Source organism: Crinia signifera, chromosome 1, assembly GCF_055691185.1.
Source record: "Crinia signifera chromosome 1, ASM5569118v1, whole genome shotgun sequence".
In the NCBI taxonomy this organism is placed as follows: domain Eukaryota; kingdom Metazoa; phylum Chordata; class Amphibia; order Anura; family Myobatrachidae; genus Crinia; species Crinia signifera.
Window position 1 is genome coordinate 319,174,984 of NC_139217.1, and position 20,113 is coordinate 319,195,096.

The 20,113-nt window shown below is 39.2% G+C and overlaps 1 protein-coding gene across 3 annotated transcripts in view; it reads left to right on the forward strand.

Moving 5' to 3' along the window:
- The window catches only part of LOC146080233 (spindle assembly abnormal protein 6 homolog), a 101,594-nt gene extending 82,431 nt beyond the window's left edge, over window positions 1-19,163 (forward strand). For 2 of the 3 annotated variants that reach the window (XM_083187262.1, XM_083187281.1), the window contains 4 exons: window positions 12,060-12,218; window positions 12,472-12,569; window positions 17,840-17,928; window positions 18,588-19,163. In XM_083187262.1, coding sequence (XP_083043388.1) covers window positions 12,060-12,218; window positions 12,472-12,569; window positions 17,840-17,928; window positions 18,588-18,679 — 438 coding nt within the window. In that variant the 3' untranslated portion in view covers window positions 18,680-19,163. The remainder of the gene's footprint in view (window positions 1-12,059; window positions 12,219-12,471; window positions 12,570-17,839; window positions 17,929-18,587) is intronic. The other variant, XM_083187272.1, reaches the window with a different exon arrangement.
- The last annotated feature ends 950 nt before the right edge of the window (window positions 19,164-20,113 follow it).

The following is a 20,113-nucleotide window of genomic DNA, read 5'->3' on the forward strand; positions in this document are numbered from 1 at the left end:
AGTTTTACCCATATTATTAATGGTATCAGTTGTGTGACTTCTGCTATATTTTTCCACGAGAAGTAATTGTATACAGTAAAGGTTTACACAGACAATCCATCCTCTCTTGCTTTATTTCAATGTTATTAATTAAATATTGGTTTCCTCGCGTATGCTTATGAAGGGTTTCTGGCTATACTTAGCACTTTACAAATTTAAGCTTAATTGAGTACTGTACATGATGTTTGATTATCCATATCATTTTTGAGTGGCTCTCCATTTTCTAATTTAACCGTTATCCTTAGATACTGGCTATAGGGGCATGCATTCCCTTTGATTTACAAAGAGGGTGTATTGGAGAAAAGCATTGACTGAGAGAGATCCTTTTTCAAATATTTTTGTTAATGTTTAAGTATATAATTCTCAACATAAGAATTAAATTGCTTTAGCTCCTCCCTTGATATCTCTCTCCCTCTTCAAAAACCAATCAATATAATTAGTATTTATGCAATGCCAAGTTGATTGTGGACCTATTTGCATTGCCCATTTTACATGAGTTTTGCAGTGTGTGTAAACCTGACTTGTGCAACTGTTCCAATGCCCCTTATGGCAGCATTGGGGTAACAGGATTGTAATGGGCCATACTGATATAGGTGCAGTTCAGTGAGGGTATGTCAGTGGAACTATTTTGGCTATGCACTGTATATACTGCTGTAAGAACATACTGATAAAGATGACTAATTAGCAAAGTGTGGTTGGATGTGATTTTTCAGCTGCAGGTCCACATCTGATTAACTAAACAAACATCATGAATCCACTGATAGTCCCTGATATCAATTTTATCATTGATATTGTTGCTTCTAATATCTATGATTTTTCTTGAGACATTGTATAGTATTGTATTTGTGATGTTGTACATTTTTAAAAAACTTGCTTTGTCATCAATTCTTAACCGCAGCAATTCAAAGATTTTCTTTTATTATTCATCAAAGCAGTCCTTCTAGACCTTTTCATTACACTTTGCTCCAAGAGCTAGGTGGTTGACACGCTCCTTGATCAGCAACATTTAGCTGGCTCCATATTTCTGGGTCCTCTTTTTGTCTTTATTTTATATTTATTTTATTTTTTTGTATTTCCTTGTTGCCTATGGATGATAATGGTGTATGTGTACTCCAAAATGTTCACAAATTTGCATATAAGCAAATGTACAGTTTTTTTCAGGGCATAACTGTTGCTGATTTTCAGCTCCACATCAGGTCCAAAATCTAGCTAGTGATTGTACAGTTAAGGGCCCCATACACCTGCAATCACAATTAATTGCTTCTCAGATCCAGTGATTTTTTTTTTTGTTTCTTCAATCTATTTGACTTGCCCACACACTACAGGTTTGTTTCAGTGATTGGCAGATTTTTCCTGTTATAAGATTGCATCTTCATATCTGGAAAGAGACCATACATCACCTCAATCAATTGTCTTTTCACCTGTCGCTTCTTGTCATAATTTAAATAATGGGCGATGCTATAAAACTATAAAGGGGAAAAACAACACAGCTATGGGTCCCCCATGTTTTTCGAACCAATACTGTGTTGAGCTGGTGCAGGTTCCCAAAATACGGGGGACGAAACAACTAGGGGTCCCCCATATTTTAGGAACCAGCACCAGGCTCCAATAGCCAGGGAGGTAATGCCACAGTCAGAGGACAAGTCATTGGTCCCATGACCAAAGCATTCAGCCACCCTAGCTAGTCAACCCATGCCGGGGATTCCTGGGGAGGTAGGGACCCCCTCAAATAGAGGGGTCTTCCCTCTCCAGTGTACCCCAGGCATGTGCTGAAGCCAGGGGCTATCCCCTGCACCCCTGAGCAGTGGGTGCATGGTTGACAGCTGAAATAATATTGTTCATTACAGGAGTACTACAAGTCCCAGCAGTTTAGTCCCATCATGGTGGCATTTGGAGCACCACAAATGCCACCTTGTCAGGACTTTAAATTCCTGCAGGAACCTATAAGCCACCTGTATTGAAAATATTAAAATAATACACACAATACATGTTTTGAAAAATCATTTTATTAAACAGCAATCTCTCTCTTCACCTAGGGGAGCAGCAGCCTTTTAGCTATTTATGTCTGCTGCCCTCTACTAGGACTTTTGTAGTCTTCATCCAGGTGTCTTCACCCAGGGGGCGGCAGCAAGCTAAGCTCTTTTGCATTGGCCTGCCTTCCACCTGAGATACTACCTGATATACTGGTCTTCAGAACACTTGGCAGCTCCTCTCCTGCAAAATGCCCGCTCATGTCTTGCGGTGATGTATTTATGTATCAGCCTGGGGGCGTGGTTATGACGGGGCAAGAACCTATTGGCTGTGTAGTTATTTAACTAAAAAAAAATAATAATAATAATAATAAAAAAAAGGCACTGCGGCTTGGACATAAAATGCCACAATGGACATAGAAAATGTCAGATCCCCGTCGCCGCACACCCTTGCCAGGGATGCTAGATGGGACAAATGGAAGTCCCCTTAAGAGCCCCGCCGACACCTTAACGGAGTGTAGGCCACCCATAGCCCCGCCGCCTCCATTGGGGGAAAGGAGGAGCCGCCACCTTCCTGCTCCAAAAACATTTAAATAAACAGAGTCCCAGAGCCCAGCCACTGCAGTCTCCCCTCACTGACCGCAGGTCACCCTGAGCCACGCAGCCGCCGATGGTGGAAATTAGGAGCACAGGAGACTCGCCACAGGTTCTGTGCTCCTGAGCCCAGCTGCCAACCCCACTCATGAACGCCGCTGATCCCAGGCCACCCCAAGCCCTGCCACTAGACATTCCCCCTGCCAAAGGATGACAGGTAAGCACAATTTACTTAGGGAATGCCCTCGCATACAAAAATGAAACTCCAATAAAACCAGATTTTTAAACATGTTTAAAAATTTGATTCAGCAATCGATTGGCGATCCCGATCAATTTTTGATCAGGATCGCCAAAAGGAAGAGCCCACACATTAAAGATTAATTGTGACAATCATCTCCAGAATGGAGGATTGTCACAATTAATTGCTGATGTATGGTGCCCACTTCAGCGCTTTTGGACTTTGTTCGAATTGGAAAAATAGAGACTATTGACGCCTGTGCTTAGGTTTTTTTTTTTGTGGTATGGATAAATAAAAAAATCTAATCCTAAAGGTACCTATCATAATAACCTTTTATTCAACCACATAAAATAATGAGACCGAAAAGCAGAAGCGATACAGATGGAGCCGGCCTCATTCTTGCAGGGGCTGGCGCTAGTATCGCCAGCGGCACGCGCGTGAGACGCTTGCGCACCCGTGTCTACAGAGCTGTATGCGGGTCCCTGCCGCCTCCCCTGGTGCCCCTCGCCATCCCACTGTCCCCTCTATCCCTGAAGTAGAGACAGGCAGGGACCTGCAGCGGCACCGTCCTGAAACTGGGACGCGTGTCCCAGTCAGATGGAGCGCCTCTCTGCCGGCGATCGCCAGCGGGGACATTCTGGCGATCCCCGGCCAAGGAAGAGAGGCGCTCCATCTGTATATGCCAAATAAAACATTAAAAATGTGCTTTTAGTGAAGTCAGTAAGCTAGTCCAATGAGGTCAGATAAGCTGCAGGTAAAAGTAGATACTAAGCAGTTTATTTACAGTACTTGTGATCATGTTTATGCCCAATATGTAAAAGGTCAGTGTTTTTTCTAGCAAGCCATGGATATAAAAGCATTGCATTGTTTTAATATTGGGCAGAAACACAATGCTGAAAATTAAACCCTTTAATCTTGAATCAAGGCACCCTAGAGTATCTGCATTTTGCTCGCGTCTCCCTTAGGCCAAAGGTTTCCTATTGAGAAGTCTAGCAAAATGCTTATTCTCAGGTTCAGTTATGTGAGGATCAACAAAGTTGCGCTTCATTTTGGCCATGTTTTATGATAGGCAAAACGAGTGTTAATGGCTACCAATCACATTGATCATAAATAATTTAGTGGCATATTTATGAAGCCCGGTGAAGTGACAAAGTGGCCTATGATAAAGCACTAGCCAGTATACTCATAACTGTCATTTTTCAAACAGACTGTAGCTTATCAGTTAGGAGCTGATTTAACAGGTGCGTTTTCACCAGCCCCTTTATCACTTAACCAGGCTTAATAAATCTGCTCCTCAATTTGACCAGCAGCCAGTGGAATCATTGCCCGTTCCATGGCATCTACTTTAGGAACTACTGCTATACACCATAAATTCCTACTGATGATCATTTTATTTACTCCAAATTGAATAATTAAATCCGCTTGGAGATAATCTTACGGAACTCTGATAGGTGATTGATTTTCAAAGACTGCCTCTATATATATTTTGAGAAAAAGTGGAAAAAAGCGCACAATGAGCTATTTATAGTGTAGTATTTACAGAAAATAATATGCTCACATTCATCAAAGGTAATTAATTCAAAGCTTGCCAGCATCGGGTTTAGATGAGACAACGGCACTCGAACAGGTCCGTGCGAAATGATTCATGAAGCGTTTCACCGAAGCCAAACAGCACAGGGCGTCACTGTGTCTTTTTTAAATAAGTCACGCCCACTGCGTTTGGTCATGAGGACCTCGTAGACCAAGGTCTCACCTGTATCCAATGTTGGCAAGCTTTGAATTAAGTATGTGGGAATGTTCTTTTCAGTAAATACTTTTCCTCTCAAGCAATTATCCTTTGATCTGCTGTATGATCCATTGAAGAAAGCTTTACACATGAGGGAGCTCACTGAATTGCTACACACCTTTTTTAAGGACCTTGTGCTGGGTATTCTGTTTCATATATAGATAGATATGTACATATAAAGTATGTATATATGGATAAAAAGTTCAGTGGGTGCCTTTTTAGGTATCAAAATAGTCCCAACCTTATTTACACAGAAACACCAGGAAAGGACATTAAGTCACTCAATAAATTCTGTAGACAGTTTTACTTTAATACCGGATTAAAAATCAGTAACCATTTATAAATGGGTAATTCATAAATGACTACTTTTGACATAATTCACTGTGCACCTGGATATTCCAGAAAGCTGTTCACCCAGCCCATTTGGTCCAAATGGACTTTGTCACGGGTGTCTATTAAACATAAAAAACAGTGTTTTTACTTGAACATAAAAAATGATCCTAAGATTCCCACTGGTGACTGTATATCAATCTCTGTATTGTCGTCATCTAAAGAATTGTATCATGTTGGTTGTAACATTCTGCCTGTGTGAATTAAGTCTACAATTCTCACCACTATCCTTTTAACCTAGATACAAGCCCTCACACCTGCAATATACAGGTATAACCATTCCCTAGCTTCTATATATTAGCAAACCTGACAAATCCTATCTTATAGTATTCCAGATGTAATGTTCGTGAATTGGAAGAGACTAGTCCTTTTTTTTTTTTTTTTTCAAATAATTGTTTTTGTTTTTATTGTTTTTTCAAATATGTTTTCCTCAAAGCGGTCACAGCCGTGTTTTTGGAAGGTCAGACAAACCTAGTCTTTTGTCTTTTAACCTTCCTGTTTAGGTATTTTACCTACTGTAATTCTTACAAGATAGAAGATGGTGTTGTTTTTTTTAAATAGTTAATCCCTTACTTTCAAACCCACAGTACAATGACCATACATGACCCCCAAAAAAACACATTATTAATGAACATTTAGTATTTCAGCCTGGATACCATTGTCAGGTATTGTGCAGTCGTATAATTTCCATTACATTAATTCGGCTATCTACTCTGGAGAGGGGTGGGTGGATTTTTGTTTTTTTGCTCACCAGTGATAACTAGGAGCTTTGTCTCTAAATCTCTGAAAATTGGCAAGAGCATGAAAAGGGTGCCGGATGACCTCCTGACCTTCGAGATTCTGACAATCAGTATACCCAACGTCTGAATCCTGCCAGTTTAAAAGCTTGGTAGTCTGCATCCCAACTTACTGGGGCTATCCACATTTTGTGGGCTTGCATCACAATCCCTAATAAAAATAAAGAAAACTAAAACACATTTTAGTCTTCATTTAGGCAAGCTGGTATCTGAAGTGGTGAATGAGATGTAGAGATACTATGCTGCAAATTATTTTACTTAATCAAATCACATTATGCTGTGTCTTAAAGATGTTTTGATGTAAAAAGAAGTATGAATGCCATACTTAAAAATATAGATATGCTGACGTTGCAGTTGTAAAATGAATTGCATATAAGTGGCTATTCTATTTAATATTATTTACGCCACATAGAATGTATGTTGTCACTACTATATCATTATGTCTGCATCAAAGAAATGTATTTATTTATTTACAGTATATTATATAGCGCAGCAGATTCCGTTGCGCTTTATATAGCTGTTAAGCACTACATAGGTTAAAAAATTGTATTTGCATTATGAGCATTTTTAATCCTAATTAATTTTCAAATTAATTCCTGCTATATACATTTCTTTTTTCAAAGAGGTTGATTTAAACAGAAACCCTTGTCATTAATCAGATACCTTCATGCAAGCACCATGCAAATTAACATCTATTGGCATTGGCCTTTTGCAGTTGCTCTTTAAACACAAAATCAGATTGACTAAGCATCTGTAATTATTGTGGTTTAAAATCTTAAGATCAATGACCTCTACAATCAAGGAAAGCATATTCTTGATTGTTCGAGTGCTTAGCTGCACACATGATTGTTCGAGTGCTTAGCTGCACACATGTCTGTGTAATATATATATATATATATATATATATATATATATATATATATATATATATATATTATTGGCGGTCAATAAAGCACATTTTGGTCCTGACGACGGGGTAACACCCGAAACGGCGTTGACCGCCTCACAATAAATACTGTTTCTTCTAAGCCCTGGAGTGACGCCTTACCAATTCTTCTACTATATTTGGTGGGCATCCCACCTTGGACAAGAGTCTTCTGAGTGCAGGAAGTGCCAGACATCAGCGCTATATATATATATATATATATATATATATATATGTATATATATATATATATGTATATATATGTATATATATGTGTATATATATGTGTATATATATATATATATATATTCGTTATGTGTATATATATTCGTTATGTATATATATTCGTTATGTATATATATTCGTTATGTATGTACTGTAAGTATGACAAATTGCACAGGTCCCACATCAATAATAGTAACAGCAAAATAAAATGGTCTCTTTAAAAAAATAAAAAATAAAAGAATAGCATACGAAAAATGGTGGACCATGTTAGATGAAGAAAATGCAAAAAAACTAAAGTAAAAATAAAAAAAGCATTTAACCTAACAAGTCTCATAAAAGAAGTCCACCAATCCATAATATAAATCATATATTTTTGTGATCTGTTATCCATTCAAGTCTATACATAAGATATAGATGCTTTCATGGATCTAACATATATAATTAACAGTGCTTACCAGAAATGTTCTTACATACAGTCTTGTCTTCTCCTTGAGCAGAAAGCTGTATCTCTGATAGTACCAGTAGAAAGTTTGTTACTTGTGTATTATCACGGCGCCACAATGTTGATCGTAGTGCATCGCATGCAATATAGTGCGATGCGATTTTTTTTATTGTACAAGCACCCTGATGGGTGCTTACAATGTTAAATGCACCCCCACTATCAACGGCATCCCGAAGCGTGGTGAGCCTGCGAGGGGCGGCGGTACGCGTCCTCTGACCTTTTCATACCCCCACTATCCACGTCGGCGTGGCGTTGATTTTAGACAGTGCCCGAAGCCCGGGATGCAGATAGCATACCGGTGGATGGGCTGTCAGCAGTCCGAATACTGATGCCACCATCCCTACTAGCAGCCAGAAGAATCGAGCCAAAACACTGACTGTCAGCATACTGATTGTGAGTATGTGGGTGGGTTAGTGTTAGGTTGGGGAGGATAGAAGATCCAGCAGGGTGTAGGTTTAGGCTGTAGAGAGTTGGGTGTAGTTATGATTGAAAGAGGGCATTCCCTGCATTGGGGTGCTGGCATCCATATTGTGACCGCCAGCAATGCCCACCCCCTCCTGCCGGGTGGTAAATCAGGTGGTTAATCTTACATATTTAATAGGTCTTGTTCCTCAACTTTATTGGATGACTGTTAGTTTGATGGTGACCTATATTAGATCTATTTCATACCTTAAATAATCTTCTCTATTGCCATACAGGCAATGAGAGAATCACAAATTATTTCCTTTGGTTTAAAAATGCTAAAAGTTAACACTTGAAACTCCGTTCAATTTTGCTCTTAAAGTGTAGACTTGCTACCAAAGAAAGACAAAGATTAAGCGCTAAAAGGAGAATAAGGCCGCTCCAGCTGCTATCTATATGGGATCACTCAGTACCAATAGAGAAAATACTTGAGAGCAAGAATTTAATACAGCGCTAGGAGCGACACTGAAAAAGATTAATATATTTTATACATAAACATGATACATAATAAAAATGGTAAATTATAAACAACAACCACATATACACTTCAAAAATATAAAAAAAGAAAAATCTATAGAAAGTATGTTTTGATCCACTGATAATGTTTTTAGTTGGCTAGTTGTTGAATGAGCCGTTTTTGTTAATCAAGTTAATGAAATGACAGTCTGTCAAAATGTCAAAAGTGGCAAAATGTCGTTTAGATGATACAATACAGTATGCTTGCAGTATAGTTACCACTCGTGGGGTAAACTTATGGATAAAACACAGCAGATTTCCATAAAATAGCAGCTGCAATTAATGATGCTCATCAGAATACTGCTGCAGTCTTTTCCGGGATCCCTGTATTTAGTGGGGACTGCTTCTGATGTGTAATTCATTGGTATTTCCTATTGGCTCACCTGTTTTGAATAGCCAATAATATAAACCCAAATGATTGTGAACTGTAATATGGCTAAAAGGATCAAGTAAAACTAAACCCATACATCTCTAGTTTAAACCGGTTAAAACGAGTAAGGAGAGTCCTACTTGAGATCTCAAACTCTGCAGGAAAAAGGGAGCAAATGAAACAAGATGCTGGGAAGATAATTAAACTTTAAATAAATGCAAAAAAAGTGGTAAATAAAGTATAATGTTCTTGAGCGGTTGGCATTTGTAATCAAAACATTTTGGGGGAAGGGCAAACTTAAGTAATGCATTCAGACCAATAGAACTTTAGTGTTCTTAAACAGTCCTGTAGCTATTAAAAATGTGCTTAAACAAGGTAGTAATTTTTAATGGGCTGTAGCAGGGTCAACCAGTCATGGCAATGGGCAATACAATAGTGCAGTTGAAATGGAAGTACTGTATGTAAACTAAAAGCACAATGAAATCTGCTCCACGTGTGTCTGAAAACACTGCAACATAGACAATGTAATATGGGACGTACAGTACACATGTTTTTTTGCAGGAAAAAAAAGCTACAGAATAAAAATGATAACCATTAGTTTTTGCCTAGTTTGGCTTCATCGCATGTTCTATTATTCTCATTCTATTAAAAACCAGTTATGTGAACTACTTTTTTTCTTGCATACACGGTTTATGATTTAATCTGATCTCTTTTCAAGTGAGGTGCTATTAACTTATTTTTGTGTGTGTGTGTTGACTATGTAATTCTTTAAAAGTAACCACATTAAGAAACCCTTGCATCAAAATGGCTCCCAAGTGAACAGTACAAACCTTATGTTGCGTTTCTGAGGTGTGGAAACAGATGGTGGTAAACTAAATCTGTTGATAATATGAAGGGAGATAAAAAAAATCTTAAAATTATATAGACAGCTGTTGAAAGCAGGGAATGGATCCCTCTGGTTCTATGGAAAACAAGACCATGGAACAAGTTACTGTGGACTGTGTTCTCTGTTGGTAAAGAATTAAGAAGGGCTGCTGCAAATGTTCTTGTCTTGTCCTCGACAACATCTGTTGCACTTTAAATGGGAAAATACAAAGGCTTACTACCTTTGCCTGCTTGAATGTTTGTTTCCAGATGTTTTTTTTTTTTTTTACTTGCTTGATTGTAGACTGAATTTTCTCCCATCTACAAAAACTGAACACATTGCCTGACTTTTTATTTAGATCTGTACATTAAATAGACCGCTAACAGGCAATGCATAGCTACGTATATATTTTAAAGTTCTAGTGTCTTTGGTATAGTTTTTGCATGAAATTAGTCATCCTCTGTAGTATGGACAGTAGTCATTCGTATTAATGATTGTGTACACTATTTTCTCAAGAAGGAGTGTACCGTATATACTCTAGTATAAGTTGACCCGAATATAAGCCGAGGCACCTAATTTTACAACAAAAAACTGGGAAAACTTATTGACTCAAGTGGGGACCCTCACTCGAGTATAAGCCGAGGGGGGCTTATTCAGCATAAAAAATGTTCTGAAAAAGTAGGGTTATACTCGAGTATATATAGTAATAACTTAACAATGAATCTATGATGTACCTTCCCACATTTCTTGAACACTGATATAGATTTGGGCACCGATACTCTTATACCACCATTTAGGCACTTAATTTTAGAGCTCTTTGTCATTTAGATACAATATATATTTTATTTTAAATTACACCTTTCTTACCAAGGTCCTGCAGTCACATCCTCCTTTATTTAAACCACTAATTTCAAAATACTGTTATACTGAGATTCAAACACTTAGAGGAAAATTTAATAGGATGAGCGATTCAGAAAGTGAGAGATTTGGTAAGAAATCTCCAGTATTTTTAAAGTGGCAATCATTTACACTGCAAAATCACTTTAAAAATACTGGGGATTTCTTACCAAATCTCTCACTTTCTGAAAATATTCTATTAAATTTCATCCATGATCTTCTATATTACAGTCAAATACCTTTACTCATGAAGTTACTCATGAAGCTGTTTGCTCTTGTATGCTACTATTTTGAAATGAGTGCATTAAGTTAAAGGACTTTGTGATTGAAAGTGCTTAGGGACATGAGGAGGATATGGGGGCAGCCAGAAAATGGCAGGGATTAAAGAGGAGGAAGTTTTAAGTGAGTTTTGACATGCTGCAGAAAAGTGTCCTGTTGTAACCACTCTTGTAGCAGCCCTGCTTTATATTCCTAAGAAGGGCAGAATGTGTGTTTGTGTATATGTATGTCTAGTATAACTGCAGGAGCAGCCCTTTGATTAAACACATATTTGTAAACAGATGGCAATGCCTCTGTGTTGTAACGGTTTTGTGAGTAAATGTTTTCTACAACTTTAGTTTTCTCAATATATTGATAGTGATACTGACTGCAGACCTGACACACTTCTATGTGAACACAGATGGACTTTTTTCTTTGCTGCTTAATAAATGGTAGAGTGGTAAGCACTGTAATACAGTCAGGGCTAGGGTGGCCAATCCCGGGATTGGGATCGGCGGGATCCCGGGATTTGGCCTCTAAAACGCTGGGATTTCGGGATTAGACTGCGCATGCGCAGTCTAATGCCGGGCAGCGTCTGAGCTAGTGCTCAGACGCTGCCCGGCTTCTCTCATCCAGGGCAGTGTGGCTCTGTGCAGCGTGACAACGTCAGAGGTCACGGTGCGCAGGCCACACAACAGTCTGACCTGCCGCCACGCTAACCTCCCGCTGCCTCCCGCCACGCTAACCTCCCGCCGCCTCTGAGACCGCCCTCCCACCGAAGCTGACCCCCGTAGCATCGCCCGACGTCCACCTGCCCAAGCTACCCACCCACCCAGGCTGCATCCATCCGGCCGCGCCGCACCTGTGGGCGGGCCGGGGCGGGTTTTTGCGCTAGGGAAGCCAATCCCGGGATTGGACATTTTTCAATTCTGAATTCCCGGATTGAAAAAAATGCCCCGGGATTGGCTTCCCTAGTCAGGGCAGTAGGTCTATGATACGTTGTTCAAAACTTGTTTACCATAGTACCCAGAAAGCCTGGGTCTCTGGTCTTACCAGTGTGATAACAAGCAATAAAAGGGAAACCAGTAGCATTACAAAAAAACATTAATTGTAGATGATTATATTTACACACTACAAACTACACATTTTAATGTAACTTTTATTTACTTGAATTTTTCTAAACTCAGCATGATTTATTCTGGCTTAAACTTTTTATTTTTTCCAGCCTCCATATTCCACTGGCAATGAACTTTACTTTGCTTCCACGGTATCTCAACCAGCTGGCACTTCTCTAGCTCCTAAATACTATCCTAACAGTTTTACCCCTGCTATGCGAAGGAGTGCGCCATCTACAGGCTCCTTTACATCAAGGCTTGGTCCTCAGGCAGGCACTTAAGATTTTTTATACTCACTTTTTTGTTTCACTCATTTGATATAAGGCACAGTCACAATTATTGCTTAATAAACCACACTAAATCATGACATAGATGCATAGCTAGCAAATTCTAATGTTTCTGGATAATAACATCTGTAATATATAGGTTTGTCGTTAGTATTAAAATATCTTTTAAAACAATTTTTTGTCAAATTGTATACATTGAGCAAATTTTTTTATATATTTTTTTTCCCCCTTTCAGGTGCGATTCAATATAAATTCTCCTGCTGATAGCGGTCCCACCCCTGACTCCAGGCCTGTGCCTACAACATCCACTCCTATATTGCCATCTACCTCATGGTAAGCATCCCTTCTAAACGGATTATGTACCTGATTTAGATATTACCCGTAAGGTGCTGCTGTGCAATACGTACAGATGAAATGCAGATGGGTGCAGTGTTCATGATGCAGCATTGCATCACCATCATGACCAAGGATCAGAATTTGTGTACAAATCAGGATCAGAACCTATATGGTTACTCTGACAGTGGAGCATCTTTTTTTTTATTATTTATTACGGTACTCTTTACCTAGCACGGCGCCCATCGCGACCATCGCATGCACTAAAAAACGGGTGCGATGCGATGCCCGCGATGGCCGCGATTTCCCATAGGGACCAATGTTAAAAATCAGATTGGTCGCGATTTTAGTGTAAAAAGTCAGATTGGTCGCGATTTTTACATAGGAATCAATGTTAAATGGGCCACAGAGCCCTAATAGTCCCCCTGAAGTGTGAAATGGCCCCCACAATTTTTAACGCCACCCCACGATCAACGTGAACCCGAAGCGTGGCGAGCGCAGCGAGCCCGCGAGGGGCGGCGGTACGCGTCCTCCGACCTTTTCATACCCCCACTATCCACGTCGGCGTGGAGTTGAGAACAGAATAGTGTGGCGAGCGCAGCGAGCCACCGAGCCCGAAGCGTGGCGAGCGGACGCGGATACCTTCACAGGTAAACGCGTCCCCTCGCGGGCTTCACAGGTGTCCGCGTCGCCACGGACACCTGTGAAGCCCGTGAGGGGACGCGTATAACTGTGAAGGTATCCGCGTCCCCTCGCGGGGCTCGCTGCGCTCGCCACGCTTCGGGCTCGGTGGCTCGCTACGCTCGCCACACTATTCTATTCTCAACTCCACGCCGACGTGGATAGTGGGGGTATGAAAAGGTCGGAGGACGTGTACCGCCGCCCCTCGCGGGCTCGCTACGCTCGCCACGCTTCGGGTTCACGTTGATCGTGGGGTGGCGTTAAAAATTGTGGGGGCCATTTCACACTTCAGGGGGACTATTAGGGCTCTGTGGCCCATTTAACATTGTTTCCTATGTAAAAATCGCGGGCATTGAGCCAATTAACGCTAAAATCGCGACCAATCTGACTTTTAACATTGATCCCTATGGGAAAATCGCGGGCATCGCGTCGCACCCGTTTTTTATTTACCCGCGATGCCCGCGATTTTTTACCCCCGACGCCCGCGATTGTAATCGCGGGCGCCGTGCTAGGTAAAGAGTACCTTTATTACAATACAGGTGTGTCGTCCTACCTCTAGCCTCAATACGCACGTGTGTGTGTGTGTGTGTGTGTGTGTGTATATGTATGTATGCATGTGTGTGTGTGTGTATATATATAGATATATATAGATATATCTATCGATATATATATATATATATATATATATATATATATATATATATATATATATATATATAGATATATATATATATATAGATATATATATATATATATATATATATATATATATATATATATATATATATATATATATATATATATATATATATATATATATATATATATATATATATATATAGATCGATATATCTAGATAGATAGATAGATAGGAAAGGTGCTGCACTCCCAGCATAATAAAGAAACTCTTATACACCAATAGTGGTCAACATTTCAATTTTTATAGAAAAAATAGTCATCAGGATTTGTTCTATAAAAATTGAAACGTTGACCACTATTGGTGTATAAGAGTTTCTTTATTATGTTGGGAGTGCCGCACCTTTCCTATCTACATACCTGCTTATTGTGAAGGCACCGGCTAACGCCGATTCTTGGACGTGTGTGTGTGTATGTATATGTATGTGTGTGTGTATATATGTGTATATATATATATATATATATATATATATATATATATATATAATGAATACTGGATACATACAGTGCGCAATATGTGAAGATATTTTTGGGACTAATTGTTCCCAGTCTCTGAACAGAGTCCAACTCCTGTGCCTCTTTGAATGCACTCAGATCCTTAATCCGGCAGCACTGTTTTGTGTCCAAACAGGTAGGTAGATCTAAAATCAGAATAAGAACAGGCGCTCCATAGTGCAGGTAAAAGTTAGGTTTATTTGAAGACAGGATAACATGAATGGGGATAGGATCACATACCAAGACAGGCAGTATAGGGTACCGCAGACACAATCAGCATGAATTTGGCGCCCGGCACCGTTTAATCCTTGGCGCTGCTTACACCGCGGACTCCTTTGTTCTTAATGACGTCGCTAGGCCATGCCCCAACACGTTTCGTCATCGATTCGGGATTATGGAGATGCACAAATACATCTTCATAATTTTTGCTCACCAGACTGTATCTTAATCCAAGAAAAGGAGTTTATTTACATGCCAAGCACAGGTCGACGTTTTGGTCCACTGGGGGACCTTTTTCAAGACCACCTTGAAAGACTGAAGCATGCTCGCAATCAGGGTTACCCACTGTAACAAATGCTCTGGTGCCTCCTTGAACTGAAGAATCTGCTTTTTATGTGGCAAATGAAAGTTGCACTCAGGAGACTTATTATGCGGTGGAAAAATTTTGTTTTTAATCCAACATGTTTCGAGCAGGTCTGCTAGTATCCATTAACAGTGGGGAGATGAAAACAAAAATTGGTACTTATGTAGTATCTGGGCGTCCGATTTAGAAATCGCATCGCATGCGACCAAATCGTATGCAATGCGATGGTCAAGATTTTTCCATAGGATTCAATGTTAAAATGGTCTGAGTCCATTTTAACATATAATTCAATGGGAAAAAGGGGTCCTTTTCCTTTCCCCACTATCTAAGTGGGCATGGAGTTGGATATAAACCTGTGGCGAGCCACCGAGCCCGAAGCGTGGCGAGCGGACACAGAATACTTTTTAAGAAATATGCGTCCCCTCGCGGGGCGCGCTTCGCTCGCCACGCTTCGGGCTCGGTGGCTCGCTGCGCTCGCCACGCTTTATAAAATCAACTCTATGCCCACTTGGATAGTGGGGAAATGAACAGGACCTTCTTAACATTGAATCCTATGCAAAATCGCATCGAATCACATTGCATCTGATTGTATGCCTTAAGGTAAGGCATACAATCACAAAATCGGCAGCCCAGATACTACATAAGTACCCAAAAATTTACTCTAAAGTCTCAGATAAAAACACCCTACTCCATGCTACCAGCTTCCATCCGGCACGCCTTAAAAGGGGTCTACCATTCTCACAACTCCTTAAGAGTGGCACGAATTACCTCAGATCCTGAAGACCTAAGGGTTGCGCTAACAGATATGAGCAATCACTTTCTCGAGAGAGGCTATCCAAAAGGTGACATTGAAGAAGCCTGTAAAAGACTAGACTCACGTGACAGCCTGAACCTGCTTGGAGGCACCAAGACCAAACCTGCTTCAGAAGAACCTAATCTGAATTTTTGTAGCACCTTCACCTTGGCCTCAAACCATATTAGGCGCGCAATTAATTAACATTGGCATCTCCTTTTGTCTGATCCCACGCTATCGATGGAACTCAAGAACCCACCTAGATTTGCCAACCTGGGAAGTGTGGGTGCTGTTCCCATTCTTAGGATGAGTGAGTGTGGTGGTACATCTGTATCTTTATATGTGTGGGTTAATTTTTAGTTAACCTCTATTACTGTGGTCATAGCTTTCTCATGCACCCTAGATCAGCTCATTCATCTGAAACCTGCGACAGCTGCCCCTTTAATACTAATCAGGTGTGTTAGGGGACTGCCTCATCTTTAAAAGCCATAAGGTACTGTAGTTGGCAGGTGAGCTTTAAACTAAGAAAAAACACATGGTGAGTGCGGTGGTACATCTCTATCTATCTATCTATCTATCGATATATAATGTATGTATTCCCCAATAGTGGTATGGTGCCTATATTAAATACACAGTCCTTTTTATATAGTGATCCAATATCAGTGAAGCAAAGAAAAATTTAAAATATATCCAATAATTGTTTATTTGATCCTTCAATGAGTTGTCACAGATAATATGGCAGTAAGAAAACGTCCCAGGAACATTTTTTTACTGTCATATTACCTGTGACAACTCTTTGAAGGATCAAATAAACAATTATTGGATAAATTTTTGTTTGCTTTACTGAAATTGGATCACTATATAAGAACTGTGGGTACTTGTTTCCTAGCACAGCGCCATCGATTTTAATTGCATCCATCGGGACCCAAAAAATCGCATGCAATGCGATCAACGCGATTTTTTACATTGGAATCCATGTAAAATGGTCCCTGAGACCCGATTTTACATTGGCCCCAATGTAAAATGCCCCCCCCCCCAGACCCCAATTTTCATTGTATATCCATCCTTATGGGTGAAATGCCCCCCATTGTTAACGCCACCCCACGATCAATGCCAACCCGAAGCGTGGCGAGTTTATTTTCTATAGTGTGGCGAGCCCGCAGCGTGGCGAGCGCACGCGCATTACTTCACACGTATAACGCGTCCCCTCACGAGGCTCGCTGCGCTCGCCACACTATATAAAATCAACTTTTTTCTCCACGCCGACGTGGATAGTGGGGGTATGTAAATGTCGTAGGATGCGTACCGCCGCCCCACGTGGGCTCGCCACGCTTCGGGTTGCCATTAATCGTGGGTTGCCGTTAACAATGGGGGGGCATTTAACATACAAATTACCCATTACGGTGCCTATACAATCATGGCATGCAATGGACGCGATAAACACGATTTTGAATTAGCCGGCTAATTTAACATTGATCCCTATGTAATATCACATTGATCGCGTCGGTCGCATCGCGTGCCATTATAATGGCATGCGATGGACCTGATCATCGCGATTTTCTCAGTGCCGGCAATAAAGGCTAAAAATAGCCAAATATCGCGTCCATAGTGTCCATCGCATACCTTAAGTTACCTTAACTTAAGGTATGCGATCACCCACGACGGGCGCCGTGCTAGGAAACAAGTACCGGACTGTGTATTTAATATAGGCGCCATACCACTATTGGTGAAAATATTGTGGTTATCTGTTCCTTAACCCTCAGGGAACATTGTGGTTGGGCAGCCAATAATTAATTTATTTACTTGTTAAACTTCACAAGCTCGTAGTGAAATATTGGGGTATGTATTTGTGTGTGTCTCCCCCAAATGTGTTTTGTGTATGTGTGTGTGTGTGTGTGTGTGTGTGTGTATATATGTGTGTGTGTGTATATATGTAACTGTCTGTGTCAGTTAGTGTTGCAATTGCATGCATAAAAACTGTAAATCCTATTCCATGTTTAAATTCAATTTTATATATTATAGTGACCCAGCTGGATTAGATTTGAAGTATCTTAAAAGAAATGGAAGTGTTCCTACAAAAGTACAAAAAAATGGCAATGCTCCAAGTTCAGGTAAGCTTTGAGGGAAAATGGAGCTGTGATAAAAATCTCCTGCTTTTAGTGATCTTCCAATCGACAATTTCTACACTATGCATTGTGGATCAATGGAAACCTAGTAAAGGGTGATTTGCAAAATTACCATGGAAATATCTAAACACCTATATGGTTGAGGTTACCTGAGGTATTAGATGAGGAATTAACGTTTATTTCAAGGGACAGCAAAAGCCTGTAGAAATGCATTATCACATGTACTGTATATGGAAATGCTGAATTCAAATATTTAATTGAGATTCAGTTGTGGAATTAAAGATGCCATCATGCTGGAATTGTTCCAAAGTAGTATTTTTTTCCACTAATGCCATTGCATTCCTGTTGGGCAGGAGATCAGTACCTGCTGAGCCAATTAAGTGTCGTCATAAATAAATATTACTGGTGATTGGTTGCACATTTCAATTTAATTTGTACATTGTCTACTCAAATGAACATGAAAAGCTGTGACTTTAATTGCTTGTAAAGTTTGGAGAATTAATTTATATATGGTTATGTTTGGTGATTTGAACTTCACGTCCTTTCAAAGTTAGCATACTTCTTTGGAGAAAATAAAAAAAGTCTGTAATGATATTGGAAAAAAATGTCTAATAGTAAAACTCTTGTTGCTTTTTCATTTATAGCTCCAGCAAGGCCAGCCTTAACAAAATCTGGGAGTTCTCCAATACTGTCAGCCTATTTCCCAGGACAACAACCCAGACTTCCTGCTTCTTAAAATGTTTTGTACAATTGCGGTTGCAACTAACTAAACATTGGTTTGTATTTGGACTGTTGTCAATCAAAACTGCCAGGAAAATAAAAAACATATTAAGCTTATACCCAAGGATCATGTTATTGATACATTTAATGGTGCTGAGATCCCTACACCACACACACAAAATCCCTACTATTTAGAACTAAGTTAATATATGCATTATTTACAGATGTGCTTATACTATCACCATGAATAATCACAATTATCATATATAGCTTTTAGCATGTCCTGTCTACAGTAAATGCACAAAATCCATTTTCTATGTTTTTTTTTTTTTGCGGTCTAATATAAATTGTGCTATGCAACATAACTATTTCACCAGGCAAATCTTCTTACTATGTTTAATATATGTAAGATACATGAATTATTGCTCGCATTAAATGTGTTTTGTTCGTCATTATTTGTAGTTAAAAAAGAAATGATTATGACACAGATGGGCTAAGTTCTGGATAATTCCATTATTTTATTATTTTTTTTGCTTTATTTCGATCCACTAAAACTTTTTTTTTTAAACACCATTCATTCTTCTATTCTTCACTTTGCCCGTTTTCATGAAAACCTAAGCACATACAGTATATACTGCTGCTTTCAAATACAGTATGTTTTCAAATGTAAACATCGTCATGTTTTTTGTACATCAGTATTAGAAAAAGCATTCTTTTTTTTTTTCCTTTTTTTTTTTCCTTTTTTTTTTTTCATCAAAGCAAATGTTATATTCAAAATGGACTAATTCATACATAGTATGAATGGATCTAAATGTAATGGAACATTTTAAGATCTATCCGTTTTGAATGGGTGAGCAGGAATTTTATATTATTTTTCTATGCAAATGTAATGATCCAAAAGCCATTTGTTTTGTCTTGCTTTTCTTGGTATATGGAGCCTTTTACTTCAGAAATAGTTTTTCTTATTTTCCCAATAAGGTGTATTTTTCTGTTTACATCATGACTAGTGTGTTAAACATTTCAGTATATAAATACACATTTTGCATTGTCAAACATTTATTTAATGTCTGTAAAATAATAAAGTATTTATATTTTGATTATGAATTTGAATTTGCCTCTAATTTAATATAAAAAGGATCTCCTGTTGTAATAAACTTTGAACACTGCTACTGTACCTTGATACTTGATATTCTGAAATCACATCCACAGTTATAAGAAATAGTTGTTTAATACTGCAATAGGGGAAGCTGTGGTTCTTCCAAATAATTTCCAAATAATGAAATGGATAACCAATTCACTTAACTGTTTTCTGCTCATATGGGTGACTTAAGTTTAAGCAACAGTAGAAGAATATGCAAATTAGGAGACATTGGAAACTCCTACATTTTTACTCCTTAATTTTAAAGTTTTATAATGTAACACCTAAGAAGTCCATTTTTTTTTTATTTTA